Source organism: Vigna umbellata, chromosome 7 (genome assembly GCF_029865625.1).
Source record: "Vigna umbellata cultivar VRB3 chromosome 7, Vumbellata_1.0, whole genome shotgun sequence".
Taxonomy (NCBI): Eukaryota; Viridiplantae; Streptophyta; class Magnoliopsida; order Fabales; family Fabaceae; genus Vigna; species Vigna umbellata.
Genome location: NC_142171.1, coordinates 42,928,217 through 42,947,017, shown reverse-complemented (window position 1 = coordinate 42,947,017; position 18,801 = coordinate 42,928,217). Strand labels below are relative to the sequence as shown.

The window sequence follows — 18,801 nt, the reverse complement described above, 5'->3', positions numbered from 1 at the left end:
TTTTCTTTAGAACGACGTATTACTGGTGTCAAGTGGAGAGACATAAAATACAAGAAAAAAATGAAGGGAGAAAGTTACATCAAATATGCAATAATAAATAAACAGAAAAATAGGAAAACAAAAGCAAGAAAGATAAAGAGTGAGTTTGTTTGAGTACTTTTTATATTTCTAACAGAGCAAAACACTAATTATTATAATTTTTTTTAAAGTGTTTGCTGCTTTAAAAAGAAAGTAGAAGTAAAAAATAAGTTCGGTGGAAGTAATTTTAAAAAATAAAAGAGATACTTTTAATTAAAAAAAGTGTTTTTTTAACAAAACGTAAAATAATATATGTACTTTTATAAAAAATCACTTATTAATATTTATTGGAGAAGTGAAGTTTAATATTTTCATTTTAAAAGTATATTTTATGATATTAATAATTAAATATAAATTTATTTAGTAAGTTAGGGATGTAACTATTCAAAATCTATTTTAACAAAAAAATTTAACTATTATATCATCTTTATTATTTTCTTATTAGATCACTCCAAATATCTAATTTAATATTTGATCGTGGTCATAAATAGAAAACAATTTTCATTTTAAGAAGTTAGTTTTATTAAATTGAATTACACATAAACTTATTTAATAATTTTTTTTCAAAAGTAATTTACATTTTAAGTTTACGCAAACTCACTTAAAAATAAGATAAGAAAAAGGAGTACAGAGCACAATTATTCTATTTGGCACTGTGGTCGTTGGTCTTTCCACACGTGTTTATGAAAAATGAGAAGTGAAACAAGCAATTAGAATTCGACCAACATAATCTTATTATCTTATTTATTTTTTCAGCGTTCAATCATGAAGTTCTAAACAGAGTTTTCTTCCTCATCTACCACTGTTCCTACCCCACATGCACTATAAATACCCCAAACTAACACCATTTTTTCACCAGCACTTCTTTGCTAACCTAGCTATAGCACCATCCAAATTCCAAAGCCTTGCAGCTCAAACTAGATTCTTACCATACACCTTCTGCATAAATTATAACATTAACATGGACTCAGGGAGAATGAGCCAACACCTTCTATCCAAAATTGCCACCAATGACAAACATGGAGAGAATTCTCCATACTTCGATGGCTGGAAAGCATATGAGAGAAACCCTTTTCACCCTACAAAAAATCCTCAAGGTGTTATTCAGATGGGTCTTGCAGAAAATCAAGTATGTGTGATTCTCCCTAGACCCACCATAAAAAATGCAATTTTTTATTTTGATTACGATCAGTTTACTAAATGGGTGTTCGTTTTCTTGCTGGTTTTCTCTTTTCCAGCTGTGCTTTGATCTGATCGAAGACTGGATTCTGAATCATCCCGAAGCTTCCATTTGCACTCCTGAGGGAGTGCATCAGTTCAGAAACATTGCCAACTTTCAGGACTATCATGGACTGCAACAGTTCAGAAATGTAAGTCAAGGAAATTAATTATGAATTAATCTTTTCTCACGTAAAGTTTCTTTTCATTAGTTTCTATCACAGCCTACAAGTAGAAACAACTATTAATATGCTGAAAAAAATTCCAGCACTTGCTTCATTTAGTATGTAAAACTCAGAAGAAAATGCAATTTTTATTCTGATTTTGCAGGCTATTGCAAACTGGATGTCAAAAGTGAGAGGAGGTAGGGTCAGATTTGATCCGGACCGTATATTGATGAGTGGAGGAGCAACAGGAGCCAACGAGCAAATCATGTTCTGCTTGGCTGATCCTGGAGATGCCTTTATGATTCCTACCCCATTTTATCCAGGGTATGTACCTTCTCTTCCTTAAAATCTGTGTTCATTCAATGAATGTCTCTGTGCTATTCACTATCACCTTTTAAAGTGAAAAAGGAAAACCGAACATTCATAAAGCCTTATAATAATAATATAACACCTCTTCTTTTTATTCAAGGCGAAATTCAATGTCTTAACATTCTACTTACTTTAGTTACAACAGCTTTTCTCAATATATAATATTCATCAGAGTTTTATTTTTGTTTCTGAGGTGACCCTTTTATGTATATCTGCTTACTTGTTTCAGTCTGGAATACTGTAGAATTAGCCTAATATTTTGACAGATTACGTTAAGTGTATATGAAAACGTGGTATTGAAGGGTTTTTGTTGCGGACACCAAATAAGGTGAAGCTTGGGTTGGATCAATCAAAGTAATGTATCACTAATGGATGAAATAATTGAGTCAGTTTTATTTTTATAAGCAAAATAAACTTTATAAAAGATGTGAAGAACAACACAAAGAAGGACATGATCTTAATTTTGTTATGATATTAATTAAGGTTTTTCTTTAAATGAGTTTAGTACAAGTAATTAAGGTTTTTATCTTTTCATTACGAAATATATATCCTCTTATAGTATGACTTTCTCTTCTGGTCTTTGTTGCATATTGTGATAATTTGGAAAAAGAAAATCAGAGAAATTATGTTCAAACTATTAAGCGTGCCATGGGGTGAGGTTAGTCAACACGCGTGTGGTTTTTCGTTCACATATATGTTAAGTCCAAATTAGACACTTCATGATGCAAGCTAAGTGGATTATAACTATACATTGACCTTTACAAGATGAAACATGGAAACTACTAACATCTGTGTACGGTGACCTCATATTCAAACAGAAACGTCAGCACATGCACAATACAATAATTTCACACACATGCAGCTCAATTAATTTTTCAGAAATTTAATTCGGTCGGTCAAATTTCTTCACAATATCAAATTTAGTCTAAAGAAAATCATGCCATGTCATTATTTGATTTTTTATTTTCATGGAATTTCTTTTGCACTAAATCCAACTCTTTTCTTTAACTGATTTCTGCATTGATATGTTTAACCTTTGCAATTAATTTGATTTAAAGATTGTGCTTTTTTTTATTGAAAGCAACTATTTGAAATTTTTTTCAAGACCCTTGTAACTCTTTCCAGCAACCCACTTAATGCGTGGACCACAATACATAAATATATTCACCATGGCTGAATTGGTCAAAAGAGAATTAAACCTGATAGGGTGATTAGACGCGTATTATTATATTAAGGTGATATGATTAAGAGGTGGAAAAATTAATTAACAACGTCTTATCAATGGCAAAATATGATTACGTAAGTGTATACTTACACAACACAAAAATGAAATATATGGTTTTATTTAACAGAGTGATAAAGATTGATAGATTTTCATATTTTACTACAGATTCGTTCGTGACTTGTGTTGGAGAACCCAGGTGCAGTTGATTCCTGTCCATTGCCATAGCTCCAACGACTTCAAGATAACAAGAGAAGCTCTTGAAGAAGCTTACAAAAAAGCCAAAGAGGACAACATCAACGTTAAGGGGTTGATCATAACAAACCCCTCTAACCCTTTGGGCACAACCTTGGACAGGGAAACGTTGAAGAGCCTAGTGAGCTTCATCAACGAGAAAAACATTCACTTGGTCTGTGATGAAATCTACGCAGCAACTGTGTTCAGTAGTTCCCCCAGTTATGTAAGCGTGGCTGAAGTGATTCAAGAAATGGAACATTGCAAACGCGAACTGATTCATGTCATTTATAGTTTGTCCAAAGACATGGGGTTCCCTGGTTTCAGAGTTGGCATAGTTTATTCATTCAACGATGAAGTGGTGGCATGTGCTAGGAAAATGTCTAGCTTCGGCTTAGTCTCCTCGCAAACTCAACACATGCTGGCTTCCATGCTTTCCGATGAAAAGTTTGTGACGAAGTTTCTTTCGGAGAATTCAAGAAGGTTGGAGGAGAGGCACGAGAAGTTCATGAAGGGGCTTGAAGAGGTTAACATTGTTCGGTTTCCAAGCAGCGCAGGACTTTTCTTCTGGATGAACTTGAAGAGTTTATTGGAGGAAGCAACGTTTGAAGCTGAGCTGAAGCTATGGCGTGTGATCATTCACGAGGTGAAGCTGAATGTGTCACCAGGGTCTTCTTTCAACTGTTCTGAGCCTGGTTGGTTTAGGGTTTGCTTTGCCAACATGGATGATGAAACAGTGGAGATTGCACTGAACAGGATTCGTGAACTGGTGGGGAAAGAAACAAAGAAACCAGTGGGAATGAAACGTTGGCAACCGAATCTTAGACTCAGTTTTTCTTCGAGGCGGTTTGATGAGAGTGCTATGTCTCCTCATTCACCTATTACATCACCTCTTGTTCAAGCCACTTGAATATTCGACAAGGGTTCTGCATCAACATCTATCGTTTTCATGAACTATGATGATATGGTCTCAGTCTGAAAATATTTTAATAATTTTTTGTTTTTGTTTTGCTAATTAGGTTTGCTTTCCTAATGTTCTGGAGGGTGCTTAGGGTATTTTCACGTTAAGGTTGTCCTAAAGGGCTAACTGTGAGATAGCTAGGGTGACAGAAATTATTGGTGCAATTGCAGTTATATATATGAATGGAATAAATTTGCCCACCTTTATATTTGGAGAAAGTTTCATTTTTCGATATATGTAACATTCATGCATGAATCAAATAATGATGATATTGTTTTCTTGTTCGATTATTCGTTCTAATTGCATTAGATTATATATTTTTAATTAACTCTATGAATCTGCAACGCCAAGTTAAATTGTTTGAAATGCCGCAGTTTTTTAAGATATATATTCTAAAAATTGAATAATTTTTTTAATTGATTAAAAAGTAATATAATCAGTTATTTTAAATTTAATATTTAAAAAAATCATAAATTATCTTAAATTCATAATAGTAAAAACAAATCATTCTTAGATCTAAAGTTAATTAAAACCAGATGTAATTAATATAAAAGAAAACTGAACTACCATAAAAATATACTTATTCTTTATCTCTTTTTGTTTAATTCTTTCATTTTCCTTAGACATAAAAAAATATTAAGATTGCTTCTAAAATTTGGGGGGAAGTGATTCACATCTTTTTATTAAAAGACAATTATTCTGTTATTCTTTTAAAAGAATTAACCTTTTTAAGTAACGCACAACCTTCTTTCCATGCCTTTAAAAGAAATAGATTTAAAAAAAAAACTAAACTGACATCATGTTGATTTTTACAGCACATGTTAACATAATCCTAATGATAAGAAATAAGGTTAATTATTCAATGATTAAAGGTTTATGGATAGATTAAAGTTTCAAACTTTAGGTGACCGATGTGCATATATATGCATAGCGTCACTAGTTTCGCGCATATATCACATAATATTATTATATTGAGAAATTCAAGGTCATTCTTTGGCACTTAATTTACATGGAACATGATATGATGATTATAGTTAGAGCTGTAAAATGAATCACATGGGCCAGATATCTTTCAATAAGCTTATCTTAGGGATTTCAAGGTAAGATTAAGAAAAGTCGAAAAATGATAGAAAAGTGATTTTTTAGAAAAAAATATATGTTTTGAAACAAATGAAATTAGTTAATAACAAAATTATTTGTATTAAAAAAATTCATATTAAAATAATTAAATATTATTATTTTAAATTATTATCACCTCTAAAATATATATTTTTTTAACGTCTTTACACAAATTATCTATATTATTATTACTTCTAAAAAAACTCAATAGTATTTCTCTTTATATTAACATTAAAGTCGTTAGAAAGTGATAAGCTAATAATTTATCATCTGCTAAGTCCTTTTTCTTCTACTCTTATTTTATTCTTCTTCTCCATTTTTGTTTCCTCCTCCTACGTTTTCCAACAAGAATTTTTTTATCTAATTTTCTGTTAGTGTATATTTTTTTTGTTAATCTAATTATTCTACTTTAACACGCTGTTTTTTCTCTTTTGCCTTTATGTGTCCAATAATGAAGTTGAGGTGCAAAAGGATTAACCCAAATGACTCTAATGTCAAATTCAAGCATGTGGGAAATTACTCTCATGTCAAATTCAAGCTAAAAAAGTTTAAAATGAAATCAAATTAGAAAGAAAATTAAAAAAAAATCATAAATTTAGTAATATAAAAGATTTTAAATCATTACTTTTTATTGTGGAATTTAAAATTGTAACGACTTTAATAAAAGACAAGGAACATAAATTTGAAAGTTTGAAGAATTCTATTATTTAGAATTTAGAGTTATCTAATATTAAACAATCCAATTATTCTCATAAATTCTAGAATTTTAATTTCTTTTAAAAATTTCACCTAAACAAAATATTTTATTATAATATATTTATAATTATACATAAAAATAAATTAACATCTTGAAATTTCATATCTAAATACCGTGTAATGTTGTGTTGAGTTTGATTTAATAAAGAAAATTAAAATTGGATTGAATAAGAAAATAATAAATTTCAAACATGATGTATATTACGTAATAATGTGTAATGGAATATATTATTGGGAAATTACTATGTTTTTGGCATTATTGCGAAATTATGAAATGAACGAAAAAATTTGATGATTTTTTTTTAGGTTTAATGTCTCAATAGGTCCTTATTTTTACTCAGAATTTCAAATAAGTTCCTTTCTTTTTCGGCATCTCAATTGAGTCCTTATTTTTGTAAAATTGAATCAAATAGGACCTTTCCGTCAAATTGAAGTGACGCCGTCATTATTTTCATTCAGAAATAAAGCATATTTTTCTTAACGGCGTCATTTCAATTTGACGGAAAGGTCCTATTTGATTCAATTTTACAAAAATAAGGACTCAATTGAGATGCCGAAAAAGAAAGGGACCTATTTGAAATTCTGGGTGAAAATAGGGACCTATTGAGACATTAAATTTTTTTTTATGAATTTGATGTTCTTACTTGAGGGGTTGAAATTACTTCCGGATTTGAACTTTTAATAGGTAAAAGTTAATTCCAAATATTTTTAGCTGAAATAGTTAATAAGTAAAAATAATATTAATATAATTTAAGTTGTGTATATGTAAATTTAAAATAAAATTTACATATTTAAAGTTATTACTTTATTATTAATTTTAAATAAAAAAATATATAGCTTCGTTTGTTATGCATACCTTTTGATATATATTCTTTTTTTATTACTTTTTATTTTTTATAATTGTTTTCTCCTTGACGAATAATTTTAAAATGATTTCTCTTGGAAACATATATTTTTAACAATAGACTTGTGAATAAGGTGATAAAATTAGGAACTTAAATTTGAGTTTGAGTTTCAAATTTACTATAAATAAAAAAATTTAAGCAATAAATAAAAGAAAGTTAAGATTTTGAGTGGAAAATAACATTGATTTATGGAAAATAACAATCGTAATTTCTTTTTACATCCATTTGATATTGTATTTTTTATTTAATTTTTACAAAAAATAAAAATTAACTTTCGTTAAATGGTAATAAAATGATATTAATAATTTGTTTATTGTGAATAATTTCTTTGAAATATCTAAGATAAATAAACTGAAATTATGTATTTGATAGATTCTCATTAAACTTGTCAAACTAGGATTCTTAAAAGCTGGTATACGTCATTGTTATGAATGGTCATAACATTTTATTTCTTTCATAAATAAAACTACATAGACACACTGATATCACATAATAACATATCTCACTTCTCAATATGTTTATCAAACTAATATAATTTTATTATGTTATTTTTTTCCTAATTTTATTATGTTATTTTTTTTCTGCTTTCACTTCCTTCCATCTCCACCTTCCTCATTTTTTTTATGTAATTTACAACCATATCGTTTTTTATCATCCTAGATAACCAAAAAAAAATCTTTTTAAACATCTTTATACATATTTTTTATGGATCCAAATTTTAAATAGATAAAAACTACTGCATAATTAACAAACACATCCAACTTTAATTCAAGTTTTAACAACAATTCATAAGTTATAAAAATATAACTATTCTAAACATGGATAACTATAACTAAAATATAGAATAAGATTGATCAAATCTTAGGTTTAGCATCTCGTGGAACTTGCTTAAATTGTTTTATTACCGATGGAGGGGTAAATTTATCACTTTGACCACCAAAAATGGCAATAAGAACCTTTATACCTGAAAATAAGATCAATAATTTTTGCTTAGAAGTACAAAAGGATCCCTAAACAAAATATGTAAATTAAGAAATAATCTAAAATGAAAACTCATACTTCGGAAGTCATTCACCTGAGAAAGAAAAAAGAATTAGTTTGTTTTAAAAGTCTCTATTTAAACCATATATTTTATCATAAAATCTTTTAAATTTTCTACAAAAATCAATACTTTATAAATAGTTTTCAACCAAACATACTATTGTTTCTTTTTAAAACTAAAAACTGTAAATAGATCATATTTGTCTTAGTTTACTTTCATTCCTGTAAGATTAGTTGAAAGCTGTAGATAATAATTTTGTACATATTATGTGTGCAAGTTCCATAAGAAATTATACTTAGAGCATTCTCCATGAAAATTTCTTACACGATTTTTTTAATATCTCAAGAATATTGATAAATGACACAGATAAGTGGAAACCACTCAGAGCGCCAACAAATTTAACATCAGAATGCAATACTTATTAAGAATCTGTTATTAGATACATAAATACAAGATGAACCGAAGTTCATTTTGGGGCTTTGTTTTAATGTTTTCTGTTTTAGGTCTTTATTGTTTTCTGTTCATCAGAGCACTATATATAGAGCTCTGTTTTCTGTTTTATGTTTTGTATGTGTTCTGTTTTACAATCAATGAAAAGCAATAACACTTTAATACACAGAAAGAAATGGGAACCAAGAAATACTTACTTGTCTCTTTGTCCTGATCATTTTCTCCTCTTTCACCACTGCCATCTGAAGCCTCTAAGGCTGCCGGACCACCGTGAGATCGCCACTCTCTGAGACGGAACCCTCTGGAAGCTCTCCGTTCTCTCTCCTGACTTGTGAAGAAGCGCTGGCCACGTCTACATTAGCCATTCATCTGATGGCTTTAATCTTTCCATGGGCCGCCCAATATTGGGCTTCATCACAGTGCACATCACTTTGGGCCTCAGTTTAATATGGTACCAGAGCAGGTCTTGGACCTGTTCTGCCACTGATTCCGCTGCATTTTCTTCTTTTTCTTGATCTTTCTTTGGTTCTTTGAAATTTTCTTGCTAACTATGGAAAAACTGGACCAGACCAATAACCCAGTCAGCCCCTACTACTTACACCCAGGGGAGAACCCAGGCACCTCCCTCATATCTCAGGTCTTGAATGAAACCAACTATACTTCTTGGAGTAGAAACATGAGAAGGGCTCTCTTATCCAAGAACAAACTAAAATTCATAGATGGAGGCATCACAAGACCCGAAAGAAGTGACAGTTTGTTTGATTCTTGGGAAAGAAACAACATGATGGTGCTGTCTTGGATCATTAAAACCCTATCACCCCAAATAGCTGAGAGTGTGATATACGTAGAGAATGCACAAGAATTGTGGGAAGAATTGAAGGAAAGATTTTCTAAAGGAGATCACTTCAAATTCTCAGATTTACTCCAAGAAATTCACTCCATCAAGCAAGGTGAAAGGAGTGTGACCCAGTATTTTACAGATTTGAAAATCTTGTGGGAAGAACTTGAATTTCTAAGACCCATTCCCATTTGCAGTTGCAAAATTCCATGCAAATGTGATCTGTCCAAAGCATCACAGAAATACAGGGACATGGAGCATGTCATATGTTTCCTAAAGGGCCTAAATGAATGCTATGATACTGTTAAAACCCAGATATTGCTTATGGAGCCTCTACCCAACATTAATCGTGTGTTTTCCCTCATCATACAGCAAGAAAGACAAGGGAAAAATGATTCTAATCAGAATGACAGCAAGGTCCTTGCTAGTACCACTGAAAAGCAAAATCAATGGAAGAACAATCAAGGTTGGAAGAATTATGGACGTGGAAATCCTCCCAGAAATCAAGGAAGAGGGAGAGGGAGAAACCCCAACTACGGAAAACAGTGTTCCTACTGTCATAAGATGAACCACACCATTGATGAGTGTTATTCCAAGCATGGATACCCACCTTGGTACAAAAAGAATGACAACAGTGGTGAAAACAACACTGGACAGAGTGAATGGGGGGCAGCTAATGTCTGTTCAACATCTACTGGAGTGCAGACAAGTCAGCAAAATATCACTCAAAATTCTTTCACTCATGAACAGATGCAAAAGATACTGCAAATGCTGGAGAAAGTTGACACCCCATCTCACAGCATCAGTCAAATCCAGAAAGACAACACAGAAAATGCACCAGGTATATTTTCTTGGATCATAGACACAGGGGCAACAGATCATGTAACCCATGATAAAAACCAGTTTACAACTTTCTATAAAATCAATCCTATATCAGTAAAACTACCCAATAGTTCTACTGTCACTGCTCACTATGCTGGAACCATACATTTCTCTAAAGAATTTGTGATTTTTAATGTTTTATATATACCAGAATTCACTTTTAATCTCATATCTGTTCAAAGTCTTACTAGGGATATAAACTGTACACTAACTTTCTCTTCTAAGATGTGTGAAATTCAGGACAACTCAACATTGAAGATGATTGGGTATGCTAGTGTGTGCAAGGGACTCTACCATTTACAATCTTTTGGAAGGAATTTAGCTCCTAGTTTTGCTTTTTCGTATGAACATGACAATGTAAATATTTGGCACTTTAGACTTGGTCATCCTGGACATAAAACTCTTGATAAGATGTGTAAATTTTTCCCTTATATTCAAACTGCTAGTGATAATGATGCTTGTGATATCTGTCACTTTGCCAAACAGCACAAATTGCCCTTTCCTAAAAGCACTTCTTTATCTGATGACTGTTTTGACATGATTCACTGTGACATTTGGGGTCCCATATCTACCCCCTCTGTACATGGTCATAGATATTTTTTAACTGTTGTTGATGACTACAGTAGGCATACTTGGATTTTTCTTATGCATAATAAGGGCCAAACTAGAGAGCTGCTGCAGAGCTTTATTGCTAAGGTTAAGACACAACATAATAAGGCTGTTAAGGTGATAAGAACCGATAATGGACCTGAATTTAATTGCTCTAGTGTCTATAATTCGTATGGAATTGAACATCAAAGAAGTTGTGTTGAGACTCCACAACAAAATTCTGTTGTGGAGAGGAAACACCAACATATATTGAATGTAACCCGCAGCTTGATCTTCCAATCTAATATCCCTCACATATATTGGTCCTATGCTCTATCCCAAGCTGTTTATCTGATCAATAGACTTCCCTCTCCTATCATTAAAGACAAAACCCCTTACGAACTTTTACAGGGTAAATCACCCACCTATCTTGACTTAAAAATTTTTGGTTGCCTATGTTTTGCATCTACCTTAGAAGGTAACAGAAGTAAGCTTGATCCTAGAGCTAGAAAGGGTATTTTTCTAGGATACAAGAGTGGGATAAAAGGATATATAGTCCTTGACATTAATAGTAGAGAAATATTCATAAGTAGGAATGTTATCTTCTATGAAAATATTTTCCCATATAAAAACAAACAAGCAGGAAACAGTAATCATGATAAAGATAAAGGAGACCTATTTTTTCTTGGTGACATTACTTGCAGCCATGAACAAAGTTCTACTGAGAATGAGAGATCTACTAGAGAGGAAGCTGCCACCGATAATGACAATCCTATAGACCAAGAACTTGAGAATGTACAGAGGAAATCCAGCAGAATGAGAAGGACTCCAGAATACTTAAAAGATTACATACAGCAAAGTGATCACTCTCCATCCACTCAACTGTGTGCCAAAAATGGTTTGATTACTCCCTATCCCATTAAAAATTTTATGTCCTATAAATCTCTTTCAGATAAGCATTTGAGATACACTCTTGCTGTGACTGTGAACAAAGAGCCCAATTCCTATGAAGAAGCTAAGAACAGCCCTGAATGGGTTGATGCTATGAGGAAAGAAATACATGCTCTACAGATGAATAAAACCTGGTATTTGACCCAACTTCCTCCAGGAAAGAGGTCTATCGGATGCAGATGGGTCTATAAGGTGAAGCATAAGGCTGATGGCACAATTGAGAGATATAAAGCCAGATTGGTAGCCAAAGGCTACACTCAACAAGAGGGAATAGATTTTTTGGATACTTTTTCCCCAGTTGCTAAACTCACCTCTGTTAGACTTTTGTTGGCTCTTGCAGCCTCTAAAGGCTGGTTCCTACATCAACTTGATGTAGACAATGCCTTCCTTCATGGAGATTTGAATGAAGATGTTTATATGGATCTTCCTCCAGGATTAAATGTTGACAATAAAGGGCTGGTCTGTAAACTAACCAAATCCTTATATGGGCTGAAACAAGCTAGCAGACAGTGGTTTGACAAGCTTTCATCTTTTCTTATTTCTACAGGATATACCCAATCTAAATCCGACCATTCCCTATTTGTTAAAAGAAACCTTTCGGATTTCACAGCCTTACTTATATATGTTGATGACATTGTCTTGACAGGGAATTCAATGAAAGAAATCAATCTCATGAAAACTCTTTTGGATAATCAATTTCAGATTAAAGATTTAGGAGAACTCAAGTATTTCCTTGGATTTGAAGTGGCTAGATCGAAGAAAGGGATACACTTGTGCCAAAGGAAATATGCCTTGGATATCCTAGAAGAAACAGGAATGCTAGGGAGTAAACCTAGTTCTACACCTTATTTGAGCAATACTAGCAGTATGTACAAAAAGGAGGATTATATGGAAAACCCTAGTGATTATAGGAAATTAATAGGAAAATTATTCTATCTTACTAACACTAGGCCTGATTTATGCTTCACTGTCAATCTTTTAAGTCAGTTCATGCAGGAACCAACTAAGCACCACTATCAAGCCTTACAACACGTACTTAGGTATGTCAAATCAAGTCCAGCTGAAGGACTTTTCTTTGCTGCTGATTCTAATCCTCAGATAAAGGGATTCAGTGATTCAGATTGGGCCACATGTCCTAATACAAGAAGGTCTACTACTGGATACTGCATTTTCTTAGGCAACTCTCTTATCTCATGGAGGTCAAAGAAACAGAGTACGGTGTCAAGGTCTTCCACGGAGGCTGAATACAGGGCTCTTGCAGCCACCGTGTGTGAGATGCAGTGGTTACACTATCTTCTTCAAGATTTACACATTGAGCCAACAGCTACTGCTGTCCTCTATTGTGATAACAACTCAGCAAGGCATATTGCTCACAATCAAAGCTATCATGAGCGAACCAAGCACATAGAGTTAGATTGTCACGTTGTTCGTGAGAAAATACAAGCCAAGCTCTTACATTTGCTTCCCATTCGATCAGAAGGGCAACTTGCAGATGTATTTACTAAATTTCCTCACCGGACTAGGTTCAAATCCATTATTCCCAAGCTTGGAATGATGAATATCCATCATCCAGCTTGAGGGGAGGCTATTAAGAATCTGTTATTAGATACATAAATACAAGATGAACCGAAGTTCATTTTGGGGCTTTGTTTTAATGTTTTCTGTTTTAGGTCTTTATTGTTTTCTGTTCATCAGAGCACTATATATAGAGCTCTGTTTTCTGTTTTATGTTTTGTATGTGTTCTGTTTTACAATCAATGAAAAGCAATAACACTTTAATACACAGAAAGAAATGGGAACCAAGAAATACTTACTTGTCTCTTTGTCCTGATCATTTTCTCCTCTTTCACCACTGCCATCTGAAGCCTCTAAGGCTGCCGGACCACCGTGAGATCGCCACTCTCTGAGACGGAACCCTCTGGAAGCTCTCCGTTCTCTCTCCTGACTTGTGAAGAAGCGCTGGCCACGTCTACATTAGCCATTCATCTGATGGCTTTAATCTTTCCATGGGCCGCCCAATATTGGGCTTCATCACAGTGCACATCACTTTGGGCCTCAGTTTAATAATACTATTTATAGAAAAGCCACGATTTTTATTAATTGAATAAAATAATAGCGATTGATTTACAACTCAGAAAACACCTAAAAATGGTGGCTATGCGGTGGCAAAAATGAATTTTGAAAAAAAGAAAACAACATTTTTTTTTCTAATCAGCCATAAAAAGACAAGTATCATCAAGTAAGAATTAATGGGTGAATTAGTAATCAAATATCTATTATAAAATTTATCTTATATTATAAAAACTTAATCATAATATATAAACTTAATTAAATATATTACAAAGCAGGTATATAAAGAGAAAAATCAGAAAAATAAAACATAACAAACTCACTGTTATAACTAAATTCAATTTATAGAAAATCTATGCTAATAATATGTTAATATCAAATTTAGTTTCCAAAAAATCTATGCTAATAATATATCTCTCAAGTTGTACGGTAAATGTAGAAATTAGATGGATTGAATATTAAGGATTTTTGAAAGCGATTACAAACACAATAAAAAGATGACAGAAATGAAAGTTTGTTTTTATACTGGCTCACCCGTTTAACTCTTCTTAGTTAAACAAACTAAGTGTTTTAAATCACTATTGATTATCTAAAAATAACAAAGTGTTTTTAAAACAAGTACATGTGAAAAACTCTCTTAGAGAGAATATTGATCAATACAAAGTAGATCTGGAAAGACTTGTTACAAAGAGATTTTATCAAAGCTAGATGGTGCACTATGAAAGACCAAAAATTTTGGCAACGTAAAAATATGTGTAATTAATTTGTTATTCTCTTCTTCATGTGGTCTTTTATTTATAGGTAACTTTGAAAAAGATATGTTACTATGGAGCATTGACTTTGGTAAAGTTGTTGTAACATTTTATACATTGTCAGATACTACTTTGTCTGTGTAAAGAAAGTGTATTCTTGTACAGATTGGTCAAACAGAAAGCATTGAAGAAACATTCCTAAAATGTCTTTGTATTTCTCAATGTCCTTCTAAATCAACACAAAACATTTAAATAAAGCATTTGTCCTTGAAGAATTTGCACAGATAAAGAGAAACTACACAATAGACAAAAAATATTATTCGTACATTGGATTTAAAATTTTATATGTTTATTATAGCGTTTAGTGTAGTCTGTGTACTATAGGGTTTCATATGATTTTTTCTCTATATCATTTAGGACAGTGTATCGCATTTAGGATATTGTTTAGATAAATATGGTGTTTAACATGTTTTCCTAGATGGTCTTTTTGATAAACACTATTTTGTTAGACGATTTTGTTAAATTTCAAAATAAAGGGTTTTTAGACGATCTTGTTTTAACAGAAGTAGCTTTGATAAATAAATATTGATTAGTGGAAGAGTGTTTACAATTAAAGGATAAAAGAGTGATAGAGAAAATACGGTGTCTTGCCTGCTGGCTTGCTTGAAATCATACAACGACTTGGAAAGTTTGCAAACCTAAAAGAAGTAGGGGGAAGAAACCTGGGAGGAGGAACCATATAAACCTCCTGAGGAAGCTCTCCACGAAGAAAACTATTATTTAGATAAAGCTGGTGTAGAAATCACCCTTTAATTGTTGCTATGGCTAGGAGAACACACATAATGGTTATCTTTGCAACTAGGGAGAATGTGTCAAACTAATCCACTCCCTTTAACTGAGTATAGCCCTTGGCCACTAATCGGGCCTTGTATCTTTCAACAATTCCATCTATATGATATTTTACCTTGTAAACCCATTTATAACCAATGGAACTCTTTCCTTGTGGGAGATCAACATTGGACTAGGTTTTATTTTCCTGTAAAGCTTGCAACTCAAAATTCATAGTGTTTTGACAACAATCCAATTTAGATGCTTGGGAGAATGTTGTAGGTTCAAAAATGTAAGTAACAACAAAATTATTTTCTTATAAGATGTATTATGTTGGGAATAATCAAGAATGGATGACAAAGAATGCATACAAGTACTTTTAGTAGGATGTGTAGAACTGCTAGAAGTAACCACAAAATGATAGTGAAAATCAACGAGGTAAGAGGGTGGTTTGCAAGAACGGGTGGACTGTTTAATATGTGGAGAAGGTGGGGCAAGAGAACTAAGATTTTGATCAGATGTTGTAGTAGATGGAGTGTCTACAGCAACAGGTTGAGGTATAAAGGTAGACACATACATGTTATTTGCATTAGAGGATATATTGGGTAAGAGAGGAAATGTAGAAGAATTTGAGGAAGGAGTGGTGGATGTATGAAATGGAAACATAGATTAATAAAGAATAATGTTTCTTGAAAGAAAAATTTCATGAGTATGGAGATCATATAAAACATATCCTTTAGTACCTTCCTTATATCCCAAGAAAACAGTTTTGCTTGCACGACATTAAAATTTAGTTATGTGATTTTGAAGAGTAGTTGCATAAGTAAGGCAACCAAAAGCTTTTGAATGGATCATGTTAGATGGTTTACAGTATAACAATGCAATAATGGAGTAGACAGGCGATTAATTATATGAACAACTTGTTGAACTCCATAAGACAAAAATAGTTAAGGTAGTGTTTATCTTGGTAAAACATTGCTCGAACAACATTTAAAATATGTTGCCATGAAGAATATAAATTTTTTTTATCTGATTGTGTTACACTAGTATGATGAGACAATTTACTTGTTTGGTAAAATGACAAATGTGACAAGAAAAAGTAGTATAATAATAAGAAATGAAAGGAGATTGTTGAGAGATAATACAAAATATAAAATCAGAAAGCATACTCTCTTCAGGTAGAGTAAGGTGTAAAGCAAACGATTTCAAAACAGATTACTCGTTTATTAGATAGAGAAGTCCATCAAAATTTTATGATTTGTCTATCATTTTAGTACTAAGACACCTTAAAAGTGAATTATATTTTATAATTATGATATCTATTTAATGTGATGTATAAAATATATATCCAAAATAAAGTATTAGAATCTTTTTTATTAATTAATATGTTAAATAAATTCGAGTAGGAAATCTAATTAGTGTGTGATTTGAATTATTCCGATAGTATCTTATCCATGTATAGATATTTTATTTATACAAAAATAAACAGCCATGTAAGTTGCTTCAAATGGACATTTGCACGCAGGAAAATTAGAAATAGCAGTGAACAACGCCCACTTTCTTTTCTTTCCCTCACACAAACCTATCTATCTTATATTTCGCCACACATATAACCTTAAACTACCGACTCTATCAACTTTTCTTTCAAGTAAATATATATCTATCTTTTCAGTGACGTGAGAACTTTATCAGGGTATTCAGTTCTTCATATCAGTTTCCAAAAAATAGAAATTATTACTTTCTACACAAGAAAGTAAGAGATAAACACTCTCTGAGATAGAAACAGAACGAGACCAAAATCACAAGACTTTTCGAACAATTCAGAGAAAATAAAACAAAAGATTTGGTCTGCCCTTAATATGATAAGGAATGGCACTGAATCACCGCTGTCTATATCTATTGCAACTTATAGTGTGAAAAGGGTACTAATTAAGCGTCTTATTTTTATTGTGCATATCTACTCATCCAATCCATTAATGTTTAAACTATTATATTATGATTATTACCTACTTAATTATATTCTCTTATTGGATGTACCAAGACTCCTTCTTATATATCACTACCTTGTTGTTTGATACCACACCCTAGTCAATTTCTATTTTTATTAAAGTAATTATGTTTGAAGTGAGTTATTATAATACACTAATGAGAAGTTTAAAGTATTTGAAGACAACCATATCTTAAAAAGATTTACAGCTTTCATTTCTTCTATGTTTATATTCTAACTTTTTCAATAAAATACCTCATTTTTTTAAGAAATGATTCATTATATCTACTGTCATTAAACTTAAAACTACATTAATTGCTATTTTTATTAATTGTACACTTACTTTCACTTGATTTTTAATTATTTTATCTATTTAGTAAAAACAAAAAACATTGGTTATATATTTTTATAGAGAGCTGATTCTTTAACACTTTTATTCTCTTCCTCTTAACAACTTCATATAATAATTTTTATTTAATAACTTAATTTAAACTAAATTTATCATTAATTTAATGTTTTATTATTAGACACGATTTTCAAATGAGAGTATTTATAAAAATCTGTGCAATTAACTTTTTTAAATTAATATATACATTACAAGAAAATCTCTAAACAGAAATCAATCAATTTTAATTAAAAATCAATTTAAACATTAATATTTTATTAATCAAAATCTCATACTAATATTACAAATTAAATTAAAGTTTAATTCATAAATGGATTATATTTTTTTAATTATAATATTAATAGTTTTTCATTTACAAATTGATATCTAAATTAGTGAATATAATGATTAATTATTTTCAGTTTTTAAAATTAATTTATATTTAAGAATTGTTTTGTAATACTATGTGTCAACACCTCAGTTGAATAATTGAGGTTGTGTTTTCATTTTTATTATCTTTAATTTTGTTTTCTTTTGGAAGCATATGATAAGTAAACTACTTATCATACTTTTATAAAGTAAAAAGTTTAACACATCACAAGAAATCTCTGAGAAACTTCCATTGCATAATATATCATATAGTTCGGAAAGAGTTACTGTCTATCTTTACTATGAAAGACGAGTTCCTTTTCTCTTAAATTTCCCTATTTATTACATTTGCATCCAAACATAGTCGAAGAGAATAACTGTGGATATTTGAGAAACAATCCAGCCCTAGACAGCTATATATATCATCCTTTTTCTAAGAATCTCTTGTCGAGATTAGGGTATATATTTACTTCTTGGTGGAGGTCGAAAACAACAAGTGTGGGGTTTTGTTTCCATTTGCGTTATTGTTCTGATAGATGTAACTCAATGAGATGGTGCAGAATAAATATCCCAGGTTAGAGCATGGCTTTTCCAATTGTTATAATTCGTCAGTTCCTTTTCTTACATCTG

At 31.5% G+C, this 18,801-nt stretch overlaps 1 protein-coding gene across 1 annotated transcript; it reads left to right on the top strand.

The window, feature by feature from the left end:
• The first annotated feature begins 1,039 nt into the window (after positions 1-1,039).
• LOC148196081 (1-aminocyclopropane-1-carboxylate synthase-like) lies at positions 1,040-4,439 on the top strand. Its single transcript, XM_088094280.1, has 4 exons — positions 1,040-1,207; positions 1,317-1,448; positions 1,627-1,787; positions 3,223-4,439. Exons 1-4 carry the CDS (start codon positions 1,040-1,042, stop codon positions 4,196-4,198), a joined length of 1,437 nt encoding a protein of 478 aa, XP_087950406.1. The 3' UTR covers positions 4,199-4,439.
• Positions 4,440-18,801: the final 14,362 nt, after the last annotated feature.

What these genes read in the sequence shown, in the direction of transcription:
- LOC148196081 (XM_088094280.1), top strand. Translation starts at nt 1,040, where the DNA reads ATGGACTCAGGGAGAATGAGCCAACACCTTCTATCCAAAATTGCCACC. An exon ending in GACTGCAACAGTTCAGAAAT is followed by an intron (nt 1,449 to 1,626) that starts GTAAGTCAAGGA and finishes CTGATTTTGCAG; the next exon opens with GCTATTGCAAACTGGATGTC. An exon ending in CCTACCCCATTTTATCCAGG is followed by an intron (nt 1,788 to 3,222) that starts GTATGTACCTTC and finishes ATTTTACTACAG; the next exon opens with ATTCGTTCGTGACTTGTGTT.